At 40.5% G+C, this 24,839-nt stretch overlaps 2 protein-coding genes across 3 annotated transcripts in view; both read right to left on the reverse strand.

Moving 5' to 3' along the window:
• LOC147334369 (alpha-2,8-sialyltransferase 8E-like) overlaps positions 1-19,903 on the reverse strand; it is a 32,178-nt gene extending 12,275 nt beyond the window's left edge. For both annotated transcript variants that reach the window (XM_086271577.1, XM_086271569.1), the window contains exons 1-4: positions 19,818-19,903; positions 15,887-15,958; positions 15,720-15,794; positions 1,551-1,692 (exon numbers count right to left, since the gene is read on the reverse strand). In XM_086271577.1, coding sequence (XP_086127703.1) covers positions 1,551-1,692; positions 15,720-15,794; positions 15,887-15,958; positions 19,818-19,903 — 375 coding nt within the window. The remainder of the gene's footprint in view (positions 1-1,550; positions 1,693-15,719; positions 15,795-15,886; positions 15,959-19,817) is intronic.
• Positions 1-24,839, reverse strand: part of LOC147334363 (low affinity immunoglobulin gamma Fc region receptor III-like) — a 529,842-nt gene that overhangs the window by 119,362 nt on the left and 385,641 nt on the right. The window lies entirely within an intron of this gene.

Raw genomic sequence — 24,839 nt, forward strand, 5'->3', positions numbered from 1 at the left:
TGCAGCATCTGGACTCCCCAGGAACCTACGCCAGGATCCTGTTTGTGGACTTCAGCTCTGCCTTCAACACCATCCTTCCAGACCATCTCCGAGGCAAGCTTTCCCAGATGAATGTGCCTGATCCCATCTGCCGGTGGATCACTGACTTCCTGACGGACAGGAAGCAGCATGTGAGGCTGGGAAAGAATGTCTCGGACTCCCGGACCATCAGCACCGGCTCCCCTCAGGGCTGTGTTCTTTCTCCTCTGCTCTTCTCCCTGTATACTAACTGCTGCACCTCCACCCACCAGTCTGTCAAGCTAATCAAGTTTGCAGATGACACCACCGTTATTGGACTCATCTCGGACGGGGATGAGTCTGCCTACAGGAGGGAGGTTGAACGTTTGGTGTCCTGGTGCAGCCACAACAACCTGGTGCTGAATGCCCAGAAGACAGTGGAGATTATTGTGGACTTCAGGAAGCACACAGCCCCACTCCCCCCCATCATCCTGACTGACACCCCCATCACCTCTGTGGACTCATTCCGCTTCCTGGGTACCACCATCACCCAGGACCTGAAGTGGGAGCCCACCATCACCTCCGTCATTAAGAAAGCCCAGCAGAGGATGTACTTCCTGAGGCAGCTGAAGAAATTCAACCTGCCAACACGGACGATGATGCAATTCTACACTGCAATCATCAAGTCCATCCTCACCTCCTCCATCACTGTGTGGTACGCTGGAGCCACTATCAGGGACAAACAGAGACTGCAGCGTGTTGTGCGCTCTGCTGAGAAGGTGATTGGCTGCAGACTCCCATCTCTGCAGGACCTGTACACCTCCAGGACACTGGGGCGTGCAGCTCGGATCTCAGCTGACCCTTCTCACCCTGGACACAGTCTGTTTGACCTGCTCCCCTCAGGCAGGAGGCTCCGGTCCATTCGCACCAGAACCTCTCGCCATAAGAACAGTTTCTTCCCCTCTGCTGTCGGACACATGAACAATAACCATATGACTGTTCCCACCACTAACACATGACCCTACGCTGTGTTCACTGCATCATTCCATGTTTGGCACTGATCACCACCTGCACTCATGTATATATCATGTATATATCTATCTACTTAGCACTTTTAATTCTTATTCTCATTTTTATTTTCATGTCAGTCCATTTACAAATATTAAAATGTATTACAATTAAATATACTATAAAGTTATAGCAGTGTTACATTTCGCACAGCCTGATAACTAAATTTCAAAATTAAGCTGTTGCCTGCTCTATAAATTAGCTAGTGAGTGTAAGAGGCAGAACACAGGATGAAACAAGGAGTATCCACAAAGTTATTAATACAGATGAATTGCTGCAAAAGTACTCTAGGCAGCTAATTTCAGAAGACACTAAAGAATTATATTTGATTTAATCCATTAAGGGTAAAGGCCCCTGTTTATCAAATATTTAACATGTGACTAAACATGTGATTTCAACACATAGGGATATCATGGTGGAACATTTGATGAATAACGAAGACCTGAAATTAAGAAGAAAAAATTAAGAATTTAAGAAAAACATACTTTTATTAAGATCTTGAAAAGCTCTGGAGTCACAGGGATGACGGTTCTGTCCCTGTCACAAACAATCTTAGATCCCACTGGAGTGTTTTCCTGAGTGACAATGGCATTGTTGGATCCATTGCAATTAATTGACAGTTGTAATCTTGAAAAAACAAACAAACAAACAGGACCCGACAAAGAATAAATAAATAAGGTTAGCTTTATTGTGGAAAGATTTGCAATCTTTAGAGTAAAATACAATGTACCTGTTTTGTCATTGTCATTTCTGCTAATTCTATATAAAAGGCTTTTATTTTATTTAAAACACTATAATGTGAGACATTAAACAGATGGTGGGACTCCTTGTCCTTATCTTGGCACAACATGTAATTAAACTTCAAAACGACACTCACCAGGTGTGTGCAGTTTCTTTAAAACTTCCACGACAGAAGTTTCAAAGTATGAAAGGATGATGACCGAAAGCACACTGCAAAAGTGATCCAAGAGTTTCTCAAGGCAAAGAAATTGATCTCAGCCCACTTAAAAGTTATTAAATGAAAAATTGATGCAGAAGTGGTTTCTCTGGCACAAACTGCCATACAGGACACTAGCTTGTTAAACAACTGCCGATCACCACAGGCCTACTGTGGCACTATGTCAAAGACAGAGACGTGAAAATAGTACACCCCCCCCCCCCCCCCCCCATTTTATTTATACTGAAAGACACTTTCTTTTAGTATGGCCACTGCAATGTCAGTTTTACTGTTGTATAAGTTTCGCCAGCAGAGGGCGCTCGGTCCTGTATGCATCGGTAGCTGACGCTACACTAGAAGAAGTAGTGTCAGCGGTGGAGAGTAGTGATGGTAAATTTGATTCTTTTTATTGAATTGAGTTTTAATGAGTCACTCACCAAAGTGAATCGGGGTTTTTTGAGTCATTTGATTCACTGAGTCAGTTGACCAGAGAGTGCAAAAAATTTACATTTTCACTCAAACTTAATTTGTTTCTCTTTTCACGTAAATGTCACTGCTAAGATGAATGATTCTAAAAAAAATAAAAACTATTTTATAGAGCAAAAAAGAGCAAAAACATTTCTAAAATTAAGCAATTTCCTATCAAAATTGCTTAATAAACATTTATTTTGTTTATTTTTTATTTTATTAGTATTTTCCTTAAATGTGTTAAATATATATTTTCTCATCTAAATGTCCACTGAGCTGTGAGCCAGGGGGCGGTAATGCGCCTTAACATTGGTTGCCAACCAAGAAGAAGAAGAAGCTGTGAGCCAGGAGGGAGGGGGTGAGTGAGTGAGTGAGTGAGTGAGTGAGTGATTCGTTCACTCGCTCTATGATTCAGCACAGGAGGGAGGGGGTTAGTGAGTGAGTGAGTGAGTGAGTGAGTGAGTGAGTTAGTGATTCGTTCGCTCGCTCTATGATTCAGCACAGGAGGGAGGGGGTGAGCGAGTCCTGAGTGATTTGCTTACGCTTACGATTCAGCACAGGAGGGAGGGGGTTAGTGAGTAGGATTGCCAACTCCCTGAAAAATAAATAAGGGACACCTCGTGGCCAGGGCCGGTCAACCCAGTTGTCTTCACCCTTCCCAGTGTGGTAGCTCTTTTTTTTTGTGTGAAATTATTTTTTAACCATTTGACTTGGATTTGATTTAAGCAGATGCATATTCTTTGTGATATGACCGTATGGGAAACAAATGATCATTTAGCCATTTATTTTTAGCTCAAAATGACAACATTAACACAATAAAACAGGTCTCTTTCTAATTTCCAAGTTCATCCTGTTGTTAGCCTGTGCCAATCCAAGTGTTAGACTGTACCGAAACTCTGTGAGCTCGGTGCAGGTATTTTTGGGTTAAAGCCACAAGATATATATTTTGCACAATAGGAGAAAATGTGAATTGCTTTATGTTTAGTTCATGAAGACTGAATGCTATAGAAATATGTTAAGAAGAACGTTTATTTGAAAGAAATCTAGTTTAATAAATACAGTTAAGAAGTCATGTTCATAAATAGATTAAAACAGTAGTAAAAACAATATAAAACTGTAATCAGAGTTCACAATGTTATTCATGTGTATAGTAAAATGTATTTTTGTGATTTAAGCAGTTTATGGTGGTGCATATGAATATAAAACTGTATAAGTTACTTGTAAAAAGTAATGTTTTCAACACTAGAAGAAGTAGTGTCAGTGGTGAAGAGGCAGCGTGGCAACGGTCCGCGCGCCGAAAGAACTGATTATTCATACATTTTTCTGTCTTTACAGTTTTCTGTAAAAATAAATAAGTTGCACGGGAGATGTGTTGGCCCATCATTTCAGGGGTGTAACACTACCACAGTCATGGATTCAGGAAGCATGGTTGCATCCTGTTTTAGTGAGGTCTACTTTCTATCTATTATTCCTTAGAGCAGTGTTTGTTGCTTTTTCTCATATTACATTGGCTGTGTTGAATGATTATAGCTTATATTTGATAGAGGATATTTTTGTTTCAGAATTGTTGTCTCAGTTCCTTAAATATGCTTCAAATGGCGAGGCTACTTAACAACTCTTGTTATTCTATCATAATGCCAAAAAAATTCTCACTAAAAATCAATAGAATGGAATAGAATAGAATAGAATAGACCTTTATTATCCTATGGATGAGAAATTGTGGTGTTCCACAGCTCTTATAGCAAAGGGAATATAAAATATAACAGGAAGACACAAAGTTTGTATATACAAGTAACAATGTACAGACATTTGTACGGAAATATGTATAAAATGTGCAGGGCTATGTATAAAATGTACAGCGAAAAAACAAGCTGGTGAGTAAGATGGTAAACTGTGTTATAGAGTCTGACAACTGCTGGTAAGAATGACCTGCGGTGGCGCTCCTTCCTACACTGTGGGTGTCAAAGATTACTGCTGAACGAGCTGCTCAGTGCTTGTACGTTCTCATGCAGGGGGTGAGCCTTTCTGTTGGAAGGCCACACTCTAAGTTATGAACTTATTCCATAACAGTAAATAATGAATAACAGACTTTGTTGGTCTCCCACAAAGCCTGCAACCCTCTGCTACATTCCAGCAGTCAGAACTTGGATTCTAAACACCATGCCCCCAGTTATGCACTTCTTCTAAAGGAAGAAATCCAGTAGCAAATTGTGGACATGACAAACCTTTATAGGAAACACTCAGTGTTGGGTGAACACAGAGGAACTGTGGGCTTATGTAGGGATGCTTTTTTTGGACAATGTTTACATCTCAAAAAAGGTAATCAATTCAAATCTGCAGGGTGCTGCTGCAAACCCCTCTCATCAGAACTGGGCACTATGACTTTTGTATGGCCAGAAAGAGAAGCAGCACCACTTGGGAAGCTTACATGTAAACACCACAGTCTGTAAATTTGCAGCCCATGCTCCACTTTAGCTTGACTCCCTCTTTCTGTACTGCCTTTTGTCGGAAGGTGGCATTTTTTTTTCATTCATTTATCCATCCATCTTCTTCCGCTTTATCTGGGGCCAGGTCGCAGGGGCAGCAGCCTAAGCAGAGAAGCCCAGACCTCCCTCTCCCCAGCCACCTCCTCTAGCTTATCCGGGGGGACACCAACGCATTCCCAGGCCAGCCGAGAGATATAATCTCTCCAGCGTGTCCTGGGTCTGCACCGGGGCCTCCTCCCGGTGGGACATGCCCGAAACACCTCACCCAGGAGGCGCACAGGAGACATCCTTGTCAGATGCCCAAACCACCACAGCTGGCTCCTTTCGATGTGGAGGAGCAGCGGCTCTACTCTGAGCCCCTCCTGGATGACCATAACTTCTCACCCTATCTCTAAGGGAGAGGAAGCTCATTTCCGCCGCTTGTATCCGCAGTCTCATTCTTTCAGTCACTACCCACAGCTCGTGGCCACAGGTGAGGGTAGGGACGTAGATTGACCGGTAAATTGAGAGCTTTGCTTTTACACTCAGCTCTCTCTTCACCAGCACCAATCCGTCTGTTGATCTCCAGCTCCCTTCTCCCATCACTCGCAAACAATACCCCGAGATACTTAACTCCTCCACTTGGGGCAAGAACTCATCCGCAACCCAGAGTGAGCACTCCACCCTTTTCCGGCTGAGAACCATGGCTTCAGATTTGGAGGTGCTGATCCTCATTCCTGCTGCTTCACACTCGGCTGCGAACTGTTCCAGTGCGAGCTGGAGGCCATCACCCGATGAAGCCAACAAAACCACATCATCCGCGAAAAGAAGAGATGAGATTCTGAGGCCACCGAAGTGAAAGCCCTTTGCCACTTGGCTGCACCTAGAAATCCTGTCCATAAAAAATCACAGAATCTGTGACAAATGGCAGCCCTGGCGGAGCCCATCACCCACCGGGAACGAGTCCGACTTATTGCCGGCAATGCAAACCAAGCTCTTGCAACGGTTGTATAGGGATCGAATGGCCCGTAGCAATGGGCCAGACACCCCATACTCCCATAGCACCTCCCACAGGACACCCCGAGGGACACGGTCGAATGCCTTCTCCAAGTCCACAAAACACATGCAGACTGGCTGGGCAAACTCCCATAAGATAAGATAAGATAACCTTTATTAATCCCACACGTGGGGAATTTGTTTTGTCACAGCAGGAAGTGGACAGTGCAAAAGTTATATAGCAAAAATTAGAATACAATAAGAATAAAATACTGTACACAACTGTACCGAATAGAATAAAATAAAATACTATATACAGTAGAATAAACAGAATAAAATATACAATAGGATAAAAATAGATTACAAATGCTTTATACAACTGAGTAAAAATACAACTTTGTCAGAAAAAGAGTATTGCATTTAGTGTTATTTCATATGTGTGTGTTTGATCAGTTGGAGTCTTTGTTGTGGAGTCTGACAGCAGTGGGGAGGAAAGACCTGTGAAATCTCTCCGTCCCACACCGTGGGTGCCGCAGCCTGCCACTGAAGGAGCTGCTCAGTGCTGTCAGAGTCTCCTGCATGGGGTGGGAGATGTTGTCCATCAGGGATGACAGCTTAGCCACCATTCTCCTGTCACTCACCACCTCCACTGGGTCCAGAGGGCATCCTAGAACAGAGCTGGCCCTGCGGATAGGCCTGTTCAGTCTCTTCCTGTCCCCGGCAGAGATGTTGCCACCTCAGCAGACCACACCGTAAAAGATAGCTGTGGCCACCACAGATGCCACACATGCAACCTCCAGTATCCTTGAGAGGATAAAGAGCTGGTCCAGTGTTCCGCAACCAGGACGAAAACCGCATTGTTCATCCTGTATCTGAGGTACGACTAGCAGACGAACTCTCCTTTCCAGCACCCTGGCATAGACTTTCTCAGGGAGGCTGAGGAGTGTGATCCCCCTGTAGTTGAAACACACCCTCCGGCCCCCCTTCTTAAAGATGGGGACCACCAACCCGGTCTGCCAGTCCAGGGGTACTGCCCCTGATCTCCACGCAACATTATAGAGGCGTGTCAGCCAGGACAGGCCTACAACGCCCAGAGCCTTCAGGAACTCGGGCTTGACCACATCCACACCAGGGGCTCTGCCACCAAGGAGTTGTTTAACTGCCTCATTGACCTCGCCCCCGGAAATTGGCAGGTCATCCCCATCATCCCCAGACTCTGCTTCCTCCTCGGAAGACATGTCAGTGGGATTAAGGAGGTCTTCGAAGTATTCCTTCCACCGCCCAACAATTTTCTCAATCAAAATCAGCAGCGCTCTGCCAGCACTATACACAGTGCAGGTAGAGCACTGCTTTCCCCTCCTGAGACGCCTGACGGTTTGCCAGAATCTCTTCGAGGCAGTCTGAAAGTCTTTCTCCATGGCCTCTCCGAACTCCTCGCACACCAGAGTTTTTGCTTTAACCACTGCCCGAGCCGCATTCCGCTTGGCCTGTCCGTACCTGTCAGCTGCCTCTGAAGTCCCACAGGCTAACCAAGCCCGATAGGACTCCTTCTTCAGCCTGGTGGCTCCCTTCACCTCTGGTGTCCACCATTTGGTTTGGGAGTTACCACCACGACAGGCACCAACCACCTTGCGGCTGCAGGTCAATGCAGCAGCTTTGGCAATGGAGATGCTGAACATGGTCCATGTCAATGTCCCCAGTGTCCCTCAGAATGCTGTTGAAGCTCACGGACTGGGGCCTCTGCTAGGCGTTCCCAGCACACCCTCACTATTCGTTTAGGTGCACCGGGTCTGTCCAGTGTCCTCCCCCGCCACCTGATCCAACTCACCACCAGGTCGTAATCAGTTGACAGCTCAGCCCCTCTCTTTACTCGAGTGTCCAGAACATATGGTCGCAGGTCTGGTGATAAGATTACAAAATCGATCATCGACCTGTGGCCTAGCACTTAGAGTCCCCCGAGAGCAGCCATTTGGCTTTTCTACCTTTAAAACCCGCCTTCCAGCCAAATGGCTGGTAGGTGTTTAGCTAGGCTTTAGCTTCAGCCAAGTGGAAGCTAAATTGTCTAGTCATTCATATGTAAATTAGGTTGTTACCTGGGAATTCTGGAGGGGAGTGGGGGTGTGTGAATGAGGGGGTGGGGGAGCTGCTAAAAGCTGTGAACTTCCTTTTGTGTTCGTCTTGATGCATTCTCAATCATCCAGGGAAATAAATCTCCAAAAGTCACCAACTTGGAGTGGTTAGTTTCCTGAGCCACAAGGAAACTTGGAGTGTTTCAGTTTGCCATCTTAGGGAGAAATCAACACACATGGGTGTATTTCCTTTGTTGCTGAGATTTATTGATAAAAACAGTACAAAAAACCAACCATTTGTACACATATTTACAAATAATAATAAAAAGTGAGTGAGTACATTTCAACATTTTCAGCAATCACTCACAATCCTGGCACTGCCATGGTATCTGTAGTCTGCATTTACCACATGTGTATCTAGCAGTGAACACATCGCACAGTGGCATGATTGTTCTTGCATTTGTGTTTGACCTGACACATGGCTCTTTTTCCAGGGCTAGGTGTGGAGGGTTGTGTCCAAAGCAACTGTTCTTTTCTTGCCTTCTTCCCAGCTTCCCAACACTACCAAAAGGAAGCCAAACACTGTCACCCTTTACAACAAAACAAAGTGTGGCGTGGATGTGATGGACCAGATGGTTCGGGAGTACACTGTCCGCAGAGGAACACGGCGCTGGCCAGTTGCCGTGTTTTACAACATGATTGACTGCTACAGATACACATGTGGTAAATGCAGACTACAGATACCATGGCAGTGCCAGGATTGTGAGTGATTGCTGAAAATGTTGAAATGTACTCACTCACTTTTTATTTTTTTATGATGATATAATCCTCATGCTGCATAGTGGTGGGTCTTGACATGTCAATAACTTTAAGAGTCCCTCTGTCTGCCACTTCTGAAACTGAGGTAAGATTAAGGAACTCATTCCCAAACAAGGAATCCATAAACTGAAGTCTGAAATCGCCCTGAAGACCACACTGTCTCTTGACTTCAACAATGAGATCCTCAATTGATTCAGGTGGTCCATAGGAGAGAGTGAGCCTTTGACAGGTTCCATCAGTCAAGATGATCTTTAGGATCACAGGGGTCCCCATTTCAAGCAGCTATTCTGTAGACGAAAAAAAACAACAACAATACATCAGACACCCAGAAAGAATAACTTCAGTTTAGTCTTCATACAGTTACCCATACATATCAGTCAGTTACAAAAAAAAAAAAAAAAGAATGTATCTAGTGAAATACATGTGACTGAACTTATTACAAATATTTGCACACCTTTTATTTCTATATGCCTTTTTAAAGTCACCATGCGGACTGATCCGATCTTGTAGTCAACCAGTGGATAAGTGTCAAGGAGTTCACGGAGTGAAACAAGAGTGAATATTCTTGCAGATACTGGGTTGAGCTCAAAAGCTCTGTAGTGCTCCCTGTACCAGCCACCGAGCTCTCTGACAATGTAGAATATGCTCTGGTTTACAATGCAGATGTGGTTTATTTCACAGAATTCTGGCAACCCACCAGCTGCCCTGTGGGCCAGTACCATTCCCTTCCTATAAGTTATGCCCTTTATTGTCACACACTGTGCAAGGTTTATCTCTAGAATGTCAGGGAATGTTTGCCTAATGACTCTAGCCATCTCCTCTTTAAGCAAATCCACTGGAAAAGTTGATACAGCCGAGACCTCTAGTTCAGACTTGCCAAGAGATGGGGAGCTTAGATGGTAAGCTATCATCATCTGATGCTTTGAGGCCAAGGAGAGAGGCACATTCTTAAAGCAGCTTGTGTGTCTCATGACCTGCTTGAAAAAGCTGTGTTTGGCCTCGAAACGCATTGTCCACAGCCAAACAACTGGACCAAAAAACCTAATCATCTGTGGATAGTGCTCCAAATAATGGTGTTTTGGTAGTAGCTTAACATCAGGAAACAGTGCCTGGTATCGCTGTCTGTGCTCTATAATTTTGCTTTCCAAAAAAGCCAGAGAGTCATCACTATGCACAGGGGACACGACAAGTTCTGTGATATCCTTCAGAGTCATGAGAACAAGCCATGCAGGCTCATCTTCAGGCACAAGTGATCCAACTAAAAAAGGCAAGAACCGGAGCAAGCTCCAGTTCTCATGCGCATTTCCTCCTACTGTTTTGGTGCTAGAGAAAGTTTGTGACACTACATGAGGTCTGTTTGTCTTATCTTCCCATTTGTAGGGGAACTTCAGAATCGCATTGTTTAAGTCAGCTAAAGTGAAAAACTTCTTTGATATAAGAACTGTCAAGCAATGAGCCAACTCTACTGGGATTATACCCTCAAAAACATCGTGAGCAAGATCAGGCGGATAACCAAATATGACATGAAAGTGGGACAGATTTTTGGTGAAGACACATTCTCTTTTCACTCCACAACAGCCTGTACCTGTATCTTGGGCTTGTTTGACATGGACTTGGTGAAGGTCTTTGCTTCTTAGCGTGAAAGCACCAGACGCTACAGAATACAGCTGAATATCACTGCTCTTCCCTGTGCAAAATCTGCAATAGTATTCTACAGAAAAGCTTTGCATAAATCCTGCAACACTGTGTGCTCCAAGGTTATCTGCGATTACACTTACGACTGTACCTTTGACTGACTCTCCTAATAGTGGAACATAAACGCCATGTTCTTCAAGAGTTTTCAGATCCTGTAGAAGAGGTTCCAAGATTTTGTCATAACCATAAGTTTTAACGTCAGTGGTTTTGCACAACACTGACAAGTAGATGGACGATAAGGAGGAATGAGATCCTGAAGGCAAGTTAGTCAAAACCCAATAAATGGCACAAAGCTTGTGTTTCTTCCGTGAGGTACCAAGGGGGTTACAGACTTCAAAGTCATCCACATAAAAACGTAGGGAAATCCTTAGATTTTCTCCAGAAAGGAAAAAGTTTTCCTTAAATAGGGAACCATCACTTGAAGACCTGTAATGATATGACCCAGTAGAGTCTGTTCCCACCTGTTGTTTATGGCATTTCACAACTTCATCAACAACATCTTTTCTACTCAACAGCTGCTGTAACAATTTCAGCAATGGGACATATTGGAAACTGTGTTTCTTTTCAGCATCAAGTATATATTCAACTGGTTCTAAAACACAGAAATTTTCCTTGTAATACTGCTTACGCAGATATGCTGTGCTTAGCGGACCACCCTTTTGAATGGACCTTAGTACAGGATTACCTGAAAAAACTGCATTAATAGTTTCTGTAATGAGATCTTTATCAATGGGGAGGTTTCTTTGATTAAAGATATTCGTCACAATATCACAGGATAAGGGTACAGGTGCCGACCGTATCAAATGATAGAGTTCCTCTAAAAATACATCAATAGCTGTGCTTGGCACATGGACCAAATGCTCCAGCTTTAGCAGAGTAGTTGCAAAACTTTGCTCTATGACTTTTTGCAAGTCCTCAGTATCACACTGACCATGTGAAGGAATGACAGTATCCAACTGATCTACAAACTCCTGACTATTTTCCTCAAATTCATTTGTAGGTGCGATTCCTGTTCTTACTATACCTCGTTTAAAATCACCTGGTGTATAATGTCTGTGTTTACGGTTTTTGTGTGATTTAAATGTACAGTAAATGTTTGTTTTAAAGTTGCAGCCTAGAAATATACAAGTAAGTGTCTCATTTCTTTTAAGATGCGCATATATGTGAGCAAAATAATCATGCTCTGATGCTAAATCATTGCATTCGCAAAGGTGGCAACTGAAAATCGCCTTTTTTTTGGTAGTGACCCCCGTGCTGTGGATTTAATTTTGATGGACAATAAGGGCATTTAAAGGTGCATGGACAATGCAGGTATGTACATGGAAAGTGAGAACGACGTCCAAAATGTGGATGTTTTAATCTTTAGTGATGCAAAAGCTTGGAACGACTTGATACCGTTTCTGTGCACCCCTTACAACTCCACATTCCCAGCACCACCTAACCCTGTAAGACACAGATAATCAAGAGTCAGCTCATTCAATATCCAGAGGATTACGTCAGATTCAGAGATAACTAACACACACACACACACACACACACGCTTAAAATTGGACGCCAACATTGAAGATTTATTTTGTTTCTTTATGCTAATCTACGTATACAATAACATTGATGTTATTGCACATAACAAGAATATAACTTCATTTTCCAGACATGTGTAATCATAAAAGTAAAAAATGCCACCATCACAAACAACATTAACTTTTACTAAAAAAAGTTATTCCCAACAAGCAGAACATTAAAGTGCCAATCTTTTGCTCATTTATACATAATGTTTTGAGAAGCAGCTCACATATGTTCCAAACAAACTAAAAAAAACCCCAAAAAGGTTGTAACTTTTGTTTGGACAGTATTGGAAAATTCACAATCCAGAACTTAATTAGACAATTAGAACCACTGTTTATTGGCCATGCTTTTCTTGGGGTGCTGGGAGCATGCTCCATTGAACAAATGTACGTATCTGTTTGTAGATATCTGTATTAGTTGGGCTTGAATAAGATAATAGTTAAGTAAGGGGCACTTCACCTAAAACAATGACTATGACAGCTGATTTGGCATTCATGGGCAAAGGTTCTTAAACCCAAGTCTAAGTCTACATCCACACACACAAGGTATTTTTGAAAACGCAGCTTTTTCTGTGCATTTGGGTCTTTCGTCCACACAAACGGGATTTTGTATCACTGAAAACTGAGATTTTCACGCAACGCCTTTTTAGACGTCACGCTGTGAGATTAATTTCTTCAGTAGCAGATACTGGCAAAATACAGTTGCTGTTAATCTTACTGTTTGCAGTTTTTACACACTTACATATACATACGCAGTTACTGTGCCTCCATTAAGAAAGACAGGCGTCAGGGTGAACTTATACATTTAACATGGACGCTCTCACAACCTAAATACCTATGCCAACTTTGTAGTTGGTTTTGCGAAAACATTTTATTTTTATTAAATTTCTGTATGCTGTATGAATTTTGTGCATTCCCCAGTTGTGAGTCTACACCAGTCGTATTTCATAGCGTTGTGAACCTGGCCATGAGAGCGAGAGACACAAAATCCAAAATACTGTCTTTAGTTATTAACATTTCAAATGCCTTCATCATTTCAAAGGTAACACAAAATTAGCTGCCTTTCTAGAAAAAACACGAAAACTTTTCAGAATTACCTCAAAGTTTTGTGAGTATACAAAACTGTTTACTCCTTCCGCTCCCAGGCTTCTAGACTTCTGATTAACCAACATTTCTACACTGTTTGTTACACTAGGATTTGGTGTGTGGACGGAGATATTTTTTCAAGACTGCAGCATGGATGGGATTTTATTTTATTTTTTAACTAAAATGGGAAATCTCCATTTTCAAAAATATCTGTGTACGTGTGGACGGATTCTTGTTATGACTTGCGTGTGTGTCAGCCACCAGAATTAACATATCTCACAGTGGCAATCCCAGCTTGCTAAACTCTGACGGTTGCAGCAATTAGCCACTGTAGCAATGACTAGCAGTGTAACACAAACACTATTGCGCTCTCTCGGTGAGATTTCATGAGCTTGTTAAGCCACTAACAACCCAGTGTTCTCTGCCACATTCCAAATCCGACCGATAACAGCCGCTTTCTCCCGACTATGTGCACTTTGTTAGACTATTTTTCAGCTATAGTCGTGTAGCTAATACCAACACTAGCTAGCAGTGTAAAAAGAAAAGGAAAAAGTGCATTTTGGTGCATGCTGTACGAAAAGCATTACAGATAACTTTTTTCCCAGCACGCAACAAAATAATTCTGTGAAAACATCCCCAAGTAAAACAAATGTATTTAATTTACTTACCTTCTCACTATGCCCACTAACGCAGTGCCAAAGGTTGCATGTGGCTTAACAGTCTTCCAGAAACTGGCAGTCAATTGCGCTCTCCTTGAATAATGTTTTTGTATAAAGGCCGCGCTTATGTGATTGTCCAATCATATTTAGTTGCTGTCTTTGAATATATTACATCATTTCCGTTGGTGGTCAAACATGATTACAATGGTTTTAGTATACTAATTTAGTCATTTTATATCAATGCAAGAAAAATGAGTAGTTTCAGTATTGTTTATAATTACGTAAATGGTACTTTATTCAATAATGTAAATAAGAGAAACATGAAAGGCTTGTGTAGCATTAACTAAATTCATTTGTGCAAATCCAAAAGCCTGCCAATTCCCATTTTTTCAGTGTACCCTCCCCGGGCCTGGCTCCGGGGCGGGGCCCCGGTAACCCTGTCCCGGGCAGGGTAAACTGTTCCCTCGATGTTTTACTCAAAAGGGTCTTCTGAATCGCTCTTTCTCTGGTCCCTCACTCAGGACCAATTTGCCATGGGAGACCCTACCAGGGGCAAAAGCCCCTGGAATCCCTGGGACACACAAACCCCTCCACCACAATAAGGTAGCGATTCACGGAGAGGTTTTTTTTGTTGTTGTTTTTTTTCATTTGGACCAAGTATGTCAAGTATGACATTTTGTAAAAATGTCACACTTGAAAAATTTCAATGGTTCTTTAAAGTATCGTGGGGCGATCGTGGCTCAAGAGTTGGGAGTTCGCCTTGTAATTGGAAGGTTGCCGGTTCGAGCCCCGGCTTGGACAGTCTTGGTCATTGTGTCCTTGGGCAAGACACTTCACCCGTTGCCTACTCAGAGGGCCCGGTGGCGCCAGTATCCGGCAGCCTCGCCTATGTCAGTGCGCCCCAGGGTGGCTGTGGCTACAATGTAGCTTGCCATCACCAGTGTGTGAATGTGTGCGTGAATGGGTGGATGACTGGATATGTAAAGCGCTTTGGGGTCCTTAGGGACTAGTAAAGCGCTATATAAATACAGGCCATTTACCATTTTACCATAACTCTTTGCTTTTTTCCCCAATGATAGCAGGGTCATTTTGATAATTACAAGCAGAGCACTGCATCCAATTCTTGGCAAATAACACAGAAAATACTGAAAACAAAATGATTAAAAACAATAAAAAAGAACCCAAATGCCCAATAAAATGTCTGTAGAGCGCCATCACACTCACTCACTCTCTTTTCTTTCAACAATTATTCATCTTCTTTGGGCTGCTGCTGTGTGGGATTACTGTAACGACCCTAATGTCACTGAAAAATTCAGGAACAGTTGGAGTTCTGTCAATTCAACAAATGGTTCAGGAGTTAAGGGAGTTACAGATATGGAAAAAAATGGCAAAAAAACCTGTCATCTGACACCAGCAACATTTTAGACTTTAGAAAGTTAGCACAAGATCTGGTTTAAAGACCTTTAGGAATAATGCTACTTTGTCTGAGGCTTTATCTTGAGTGGTTTCTATAGTCTGCCATTAATGTGGTGTTTGCTCAAACTCACATACTAGCTATAGGCAGTCCGTGCCAAAGTGAGTTAAAATGTCCATGTAAGGAAATCCCAGAGAGCTAATTCTGTTCAGCTTGATGTTTTGAACTAAAAAGGTTTAAGTGAGTATCATTCACGCAGAATATAGTTTTATCAAATAATAATAATAATAATAATAATAATAATAATAAATATATATATAAACACAAAGCGTGACAATGATAGGTTTTTTGTGGAAACAATGTTTTAGTGTCCAGGTCTTTCCTTTACAAACATTTTTCATTTTCTTTTTTCCAGAGAATTTAAAAGGAAATAAAAATTATTATATCAGAATATTAGAAGGCTTTAAGGGTCTGATCTTACCTGAATCTGTGGGAATTCTCCTCATGCTTTTTCCATGTTTGATTGTAGAGCTTTTTTACTTTATCGATGACTTCCCTGTAATGCACAAGCATTCAGGTACATATTTAGAAGTATCACCCATTCAGGGCTGACATGAAGGAAAAAGTTATGTCAGTTTTTGCTCTTACTTGCAACCTTTACAAAGTTCAGAGGGCTTTGGGGCATCTCTTTGAGGAGACGGTGGGTGAAATTCCACATAACTGTGACAAATAAAAGAGATAAAAAAGTTACCCTTTCTTGAACCCATTTTTTTTTCAGTTTCCTTGTTCTTTTGTTTACATATGTTGGGAGGTAATTTGTGATATTAACTCATTTATTATGCCTGATACTTGTTGTTATCAACCTGTAGGACAAAAATCCCAGTCTTACATATTTAAAATAATATTAAACGGATATATGAGTATTTGGAAATGTAAAACTTACACTTAATGTCTTAATTCATTTGATAGATTTTTTAAATCAGATTAAGTCATATTTCTCAAAATTTTGAAAAACTAACTCAAGTATACCAACTTTGTGTTATTCAAAGATTGCCATAGTCAACCAAGATCCAAAATGCAGACACGAAGGAACGCGAACAAAACTTAATATTAACAAAAAGTGAGCCATTTAATAAGGCTGATGAAAAGGGTACAAAAACTAAAGGCAGATGCACACTGAGGAGAAACTAAGAAGAACCAAACTGGGACTAAATGCTAAACACAAAAGACAGAACAAAACCTTGAACGGGATTTAAAAAAAACTGAACATGGAAAATCCTGGCACCGTCGAGGCATGGAAACATGACGAAGAACAAAAGACAACCATCAGGGAGACAACCGTCAGGAAGACACTGAACAGGGGAGGACAGAGGACAGAAGAAAGTTAGGACACAGAAAGGACACAGAAAGATAATGGCTGTATCCTAATTCAGGGTCTGCAGCCTTAAAGGCCACATTTTAAGGCCAATTACGTCACAGCAACGTGACAAAGGCTGTCCCAATTCAAAGGCTGCTCGAAATGCGGCCCTCAAATGCGTCTTTCATTTCCCTGAATTTTAAGGATGTGTCGGTGTATCCTTCATGGCCCAACATATCCCAGACTTCATAGCACACCTCCATAAAAAGGCGGACAGCTGAAGCGGGGCGGCCAAAGAGTAAACTTTTAAAAGTAAGTTTAAAAGTAAGTACTGAATATTATGTCACTTATTTACTTATGTCACTTATTTATGTGCAAATGTTTAATAACGAAGAACATTAAAACATTACTGTTGGCCACATGTCGGCACAGTTATGTGACATTAGTGATGTTTGTACTAACTTGGTTTTAAAGCCTTTACTTTAAAATATACGTCGTTCAATAGCTGAGCTTAATCTCACAGAGAATGGATAATCAAAGTCAGTCATATATCCACAAACACAACAAGCTGAAAGTCAGTGATGCTGCTCGGTTTGCAGTCCTGAATATCACGGCACAAGCAGGATTCACTGCACTGTTAATGTTAGCTATGTTATATTGCTGCCTCTGTTCGGTGGTGTCGAGCCAAACTGACTTTAACGTGTAAAAGTATGAACGTGTATTTATAAGTTACACTTGTGTTTCCTGCAGCTTATCACACATTTGATTTCCATGTGTGACAACTGCAAGTGTCCAGAGTGAGGACAGACTGAGGGAGCCACTGCTGCACATCATCTGTGAGGCTTTGCACCCCTGATGATCCACCAGGACAAACTCAGCAGTGTGTGAGGAAGAGGAGGAGGAAGAGCCAGCAGCAGCTGACAGATGGAGAGAATAGACAGACTGTTCCCTGTTTGTGAAGGACTGCTAGGAAAGTTTAACATAATTGTCTGTCCTGAATCAGTCTTATTTGGTAATGTTCAAATAATTTTATCCTCCCAGTGTTTTCAGTGTGGGAGAAAGTACTCAGGGCCTTCAAGTTTCACACTATGAAAGGCAGCAACAAGTTTAATATTCAGAAACCTAAAGTATGTATCTGCAGCAGAATGGACCTAAAAATAAATGTTTGTTTCAGTTCTATGAAGCTTTGAGTATTTTGGATTAGTAGTACTGCTGTGTTTGTTGCATCATATTCCTGTAATTGTTTATATGCTTTATATATTCTGAGCTAAGTTGATCTATAGTGTTACATCATATTTTATAAGGATGTTATGTGTTTGTAGACTTTCTGCCCAGTTTGACCCATTTAGCAGAAGTCAGCCTGTTTAAAGCTCTGATATCTATTCTGTATGACTTAAAGCAGTTATGACATGGTCTGATTTTCTCACCCAATAAAGGAATATTTAATATATCAGCCTACTCTTCATTTTATCAGAAATGGTCTTCACAGCTCGTACATTTTCTTTTTCCACATATATGTAAGCATTGAGCCAAATTTAGTAATGCCAACATAATAAAGGAACAATATTTGTCTCATATATGATACATCTATAGATACACTGTCAAAGATACTTGTCTTTGAATGAAGATTTAAGGTGATAGGAAATATAAATAACTGCAACTTGAATCTTTAGTGAAGCTCAGTATTTGACCCAGAGTTCAAGTTCACTGCTGTAATAACTAATAATGATTAATATAATATTGGCCATATTATATTTACATCACCAAAGTGAGATGACTTTACTCTCATGAACAACATTAGCTAATTGTTATTTACTAACTAATCTTTACATGACTGTTCAGTACAGAAATGAAGCCCAACAATCATGTTTTTACTGTCCTGTGGTCTCAGCCTCAGATAGTTATCAAATTAATCAAAGGTCATGTAAAAACAAACAAACAAATGGACAAAAGATTTTGTCCTTCATTTCTGTCAACCAATGCTGTATTAAACGTTTCCAGCGGTTGGTGTCATGGTTGCTAGGCAACCTGAGCAGCACAACAGAGGCTAGAACGTCCCATTTCACAAGCCTCACACTTCTGGCTTTAGCGGTCTTTGAGTACGCTGCCCTTGAGGACCATTAAGGCTGCGTACTTTAACCCTTTAAAGCCAGTTGGAGCGGGCACAAGAAAGCCTGATCACCCATGATGTTCACGCCTCTGGGACATTGTGTTTCATGTTGAGTTTAAGGACGAGTTTGTGTTTAATTTACCTTTTATGGTTTTGTAGCTGTTATAGATTGTTTCTGCTGTGGTGTTGATTTGACTTAGAGTTGTTGTGGTGGTGAAAAAGAGATGTTACACCATGAGTGAAGTTATGTGCAGGGTTAATGAAACCTTGGGAAGCGCAGTGCTGGTTGTTTTTTATGTGCTGAATAAAAAAAACATCTTCAATGTTTCACCGGGGCTACAGCAACACCTAAAAGAGCATTCTAACTTTAAAGAAAGTATTGCCAAAAGAAATAATGAGCAGCCTAGTTAATTAGGAATACACTGTAGTATAATATTATATACTATGCTCAAGTTATTCATGTCATCCATTACCTACTCTTCCACAATGTTGTGTAATCAAAGTAAACATGTCATGCGAGTCTAACCTTACTTTCACTGCACTACAAAACTTGTTTCAAATGAACAAAGAAAACAAAATAAATAAATACAAAATTAAATGCTATTCCCTTATAAGGAAATAATGCCCAGAGAGTGAGCTGCCTTGGTTAAGATTTGCGGTGATCTGTGATGGTCTATGATGAGTGAATGACATGTAGACACAAACACTGCCAAAAACCTAACGTCTTTAGTAAAGGTGATAACGTTTGCCTGGAACAAAGAGCGCTGATACAAATGTCTTCCAAATAGCTACTTCTACTGTTATACTTTGAGTTCATTACAGAGCCTGCATTTCTTCACTTCTTTCACTTGAGCAAAGAAGTTGAATCATTGCTTCAGCTTTTACCAGAGTAGTTTTAACACAAATGTGTACTTCTACTTAAATTAAGTAATCATACATTAATCATGTATTTTTGCAACCTCTGGCTTATATTTGCCTTTTACACAGCTTCCCAACTGTTTCAGAATCGTTATTAATATTATTACAGTGTCATAAGCTACTTTTGACCAGAATACTTTGACTAGTGACCTCTTGCCTTTATCTGTAAAATGCAAAGTTAGTTACTCACTCACCTGTCCTCGAACGTGTACCAGATAAGAGTGGTCAGCAGACTCCCCAAAGAAAGAAGATTGACCAGAATCGAGAGCTTTTTCCTCATGTCGCTCTAGTGCTTCACTTTTCTTAACACTTTCTTCTAACTCAGCTTTTTTTTAAGTACTTTTACCTCATATGTTGATATGTCTGTCTGCCTGTTTTAACTGCCTGGTGGTTTATGATTTACAACATAAGTAGGCATTCTCAGTTAATTATTACTGTACGAGACTGAAGAAGTCACTTGGATGAGTGACAAAACATTTTTCCTAAGTCTAGATGAATCGAATCAACTTTTTGGGACTTTCTTGCCTGGATGATTGAGCATGCATTAAGACATATGAGGCTGTGTGCCTTAGAAAAACAAACAAAAGTCCCTCACAGGTCATTTGTATGGGGACTATTTTAGGACAACACTAATGTTTTAAAAGTCATGGGCTCATGAAATAAACTGTGATTCTGTTAGAAGTTATTTAATTTATTCTGGGCGTATTGACAACTATAAGTGGATTACTTTGATACAAGAAGTAACAACAGACAGCAATAGAACTCGAGAATCTGCCTATTCTTTTTCATTAATGTTATCAAGCGATAATTGTGATTATGTTCGATAATGCACAGTACAGAAAGCTGTTATTGGTTAATTGGGTGAGTGAAATTTTTATAAATACAAAAAGAGTTACAAAACGAGGTTTGACCTTGTGTCTTACTGTATCCATGGAAATATACTTCATGATTCTTCTACATGACATGCAAAACAAGTTTTTTAAGCCAAAAACCTTTAATATTCAACCTCATGATATTAATTGTATAATATATTGTATTATTTTTTTTTTATTAAATTCTTGAATTAAATGACAATAGACAGTGTGTCATTTTCTATTAGTAGAAAAGTAGAATAGAATATATAATATAAATAGTAAATTATAATCATTCAGAAAATGAGTGACCATAACATAGCCAATAGCACATGCCTAAACAGTGGGCATTCAAACAGTAAAGTCTTGAAAACATAGAAAAAACGTTTTGTTTTTAGCAAGGTAGGGGCTTTAATTCATTCCTAGCAGTAGAGCACAAATGTGTGTTTGTTTGCCCTTAAAAACTCCATTGCAGCACACTTATAGATACAGTACTCAGTGTATGGCTTATTTAGCAAGTCTTAGATATGCAACAGTAGCAGCGGTTGAAAGTTTTACAGTTTTACGGCTACTTGGGATTGTTAAATTGTATTTGGTAATGCTTCTACTACTTTCCAAGCCGTAAATTACAGGTAACGGATCTACCAGTTGGAAATTACTATTTCACCTGCAATAAACTATAATATCAACATTAACTAATGTGTTCTTACTATGTTGTAATAACTTTCTTGCCACCTGCTTGTTAGGTTATGTTTGAAGTTTTTTGTGAATTCTAACCTTCCTTTTTTACATGTACCCATATGTACAATCTGAATGTGATCTCCAAAAGTCTACATATATATATATATTAGGGGTGCAACGATACACAAAATTCACGGTTCGGTTCGATACTTTGGTGTCACGGTTCGATATTTTTTCGATACAAAAAAATGTTCATGCATTTTTAATTTGTCATTTATTAAAATTATAAATATATATTTTAACTCAAAAGTACAGTTTTTAAATTTAACCCTAACCCTTGTGCGTGTTTTTTATTTTGACAGCGAATGCGCACCTGCGGACCACTTATGTGCAGCCCTGGTTATTTAGCTCATCATATTGCAGCCACAGAAATTCTTTTGTCCATGAAACCATAAAGCTGCACTTTCTTTTTGCCTTATAGTCTGATTTGTCATAACTTCTCCGTTTTGTGGTAAGCTTTTCTTTGGCTGTCACTTCTTCACCCTGACCTGTCTTATTTGGCTCAGCAGAACTATATATATATATATATATATATATATATATATATATATATATATATATATATATATATATATATATCTTAATGTTAACTTTAGCCAAGCTTCTTAATGGTTTTATAAATCTTTTATTGCGCAGGTCTTCTTTCAGCCAACTCATTACAATCTGCAGAGTTGATCTTAGTTAAAAGTTAACCACACCTCTCTCTGTTCTATGGTGCTCTTATCTATTTTTTATGCTCCATTTTATCATGTCACTCTCCCAACCTGAATATTCCATTGTTTTTCTATCTCACCTTTTTTCTCTCTATCTTTCTCTCTCTCTCTTTCTGTATGTATACATAAAACTGGAAGCTGCTTGGAGCTTCACTGAATTTCCTTTTGCGTCTCAACATTGTCAACACCTTTGCAAGAGTGACACTGATTAAATGTTCTTAAGAAGGTTATGTCTGTGAAGGTTCTCAGTCATCCAGGTCATCGTAGTCTAAGGAGCTTAGAAAAAAAAAGTGTCTGGACTTTTTTAAGTTGCTTGAAGACGTTTCACCTCTCATCCGAGAAGCTTCTTCAGTTCTAAGGTCAAATGGTGGAAAGTCCCAGATTTAAATCCAGTGGGAGTTTCCCCCCAAAGAGGCACAAAGGACTCTCTGATGACCCTCTGTGTTAAAATGGGTGTAGGTCACAATCAGCCAAGGTGTCAGGTGAACTCATTGTGAAACCTAACCCCACCCTATGATGTGATTTCCTGAGATCAGATGGCCCAGGATGTGAGTGGGCGTTAAGGTGTCTGGGGAGGGAACTCAAAACTGGATTATAGATGGCTGACAGTTGGTGTCGTAAACCACCGCCCCTGTTCAAAGATAGTCGCTCACAGTGGACATAAATGGCTTCTTTCACTCCTCTTTCAAACCATCTGTCTTCTCTGTCCAGAATGTGAACATCGGCATCCTCAAAAGAGTGACCTTTGTCCTTTAGTCCGCCAGAGCTTATGTTATATTTTTACATGCTGTGGAGCCATTTTTGGGAGCATTTCAAGTTGCTATACATCAATACAACCATTATAGCCCAAATTTTAATAATATGTCTGCATTAAGTGCATAGAAATTACATAAATTGCAAGAAAGTGCAATAAACTACAAAAAAATTGAAAATCGTTTTTGTTTTTTTAACATATATTTCTAGTTAGAGAAATTTAAGAGGCTTATCCCTCAAAACTATAAATACAAAAAAGTTGCACAAAATATGTCAGGGTCCTGGGTCTGAGCGACCCAGGATCCCTGAGCAGTTATGAATTATATTATTATTATTATTGTATGTATATTTGGTGTTGCTGTCCTTCTCCCTGTTTGCGTGTGTATGTATATGTGTTTCGGTGGGCGCCTTCAGGCCTGGTGGGTGTGGCCCTGCTGACGGTCTGGCCACACCCGAAGCCACACACCTGCTGCTGATCAGGCCTCGTTGGGGGAGCTACTTAGGAGAGTCTTGGAGCTCCCACCGACGCGGGATCATTCCATGAGACTCCACGTTAGTCATCCAGTTGAACTGAGTTAGTGTGTGTATGCCCGCGGTTATATGTGTCCTGGCGACTGCGTCTATTGTGTCCCCAGGAGAAGTGTGGAGCGCCAGACAGCAGCCAGCACGAGGGGTGCTGAGACACGGGAGCGGAGAGCACTGAGACACGGACTATTCACGGAGAGACACGACACGGGAGTCAGGGAGAGCACCGGGATTTATTGTTGTTTTGTACCATACACTGTAAATAAACGCACTGTTTGTACATAGAGCACCGCGCCTGGGTCCTCCTTCCCCACACCTCCCACGGTTTGCCATGCCGAACCGTGACAAAATAGTTTCCCACCACAGGAAATTTATTTTGAGTGTCTTCATAGTTTTATTTTTGAAATACACCAATTTTTATATACTGCAGGAAAAACGAAAATAAATATTATAATGCAAATTTGCAAAAAAGCAGCATATGAATCAAAATAAACTATTTCCAGCAGTGCAATATTAGTCCTAAGCATCCTAGAAACGACACAGAAAGTCATAAAGTCAAACATAACTTTTAAAAACACCAGTATAAGCTCATGAGGCCCTGATGGTAAAAAAAACTACATTTCTGCGAAATGGCGGTGGCAGGTAATGGCGGACATGTGATAGTTCACGCTGACGTCTATTCTAACGTAGGAAGTGGTATGAACAGCTGATCGGGTCGGATCGGCAAAGCCTGTTTCTGGAATATTATGTGTTTGTTGCTGCAAGTGCTTTTTATGCAGTTTTTGCAAAGCTATATGTGGAAGGAAACTGTGACCTAGGACAAGCTGATGGCATAAGATGTAAGTACAACTCCTCCGGTTTCATATGCAAAAAAAATTATTGCGCTAGCTTACGTGGTTGCAGTTCTACAAGAATTTAAAAGTAGTTGCGCAAAACGGAGCGTGCCCACTCCGACCGGCTTTAAAGGGTTAAAGGTTCCCCAAAGAACCATCAAAAATTTGTTCTTTGGGGAACCTTTAAAGGTTCTTCAAATGGTTTCAAATGGTTTTAAAATGGTTCTTTAAAGAACCTATTTCAAGAACCTTTTTTGAGTGGTTCTTTAAAGAACCATTTTAAATCTTTCAAAATAAAATGTATCATTAATTGAATTGTCTTGAGTAGGGCAAAATAAATACAAGCAGATAGACATATATTAATGGTTTTTTGCTATTTCGTATTATACGAAATGGCAAAGACAAAAAGGCATTTTAACCCTCAGCACAACATCACTACTACATATCACACTAAATCTTAGTCATTTAAACAGTAAGAAATAAATATCTTTACTATACTATAAATAAATACATATAAATACTATACTATAGATAACACAACAATGAATATATGTATTGTTTAATTAATAAAACATGATGAAAACACAGAAGTAGCAATAGCTTCATAACAGACCAATAAATCAACACATTTTCATCAGTAGATGTTTGCATGTTTAGTAAAACTATTTCAACAACAATTTTTTGATTAAAATTATCAATGAATGCACAGGGGGGACAACTGGCACTCTGAGTTGTGAGTTGTGCTGTTTGGAAGACCAGCGTCACTGTGTGATTTCACATAACAGTACCTGCCACACAGG

This window comes from Aulonocara sp. 'chitande type north' Nkhata Bay, linkage group LG3 (genome assembly GCF_057382095.1).
Source record: "Aulonocara sp. 'chitande type north' Nkhata Bay isolate Kocher_YH1m ecotype deep benthic linkage group LG3, A_spYH_male_GT1.1, whole genome shotgun sequence".
Lineage (NCBI taxonomy): Eukaryota > Metazoa > Chordata > Actinopteri > Cichliformes > Cichlidae > Aulonocara > Aulonocara sp. 'chitande type north' Nkhata Bay.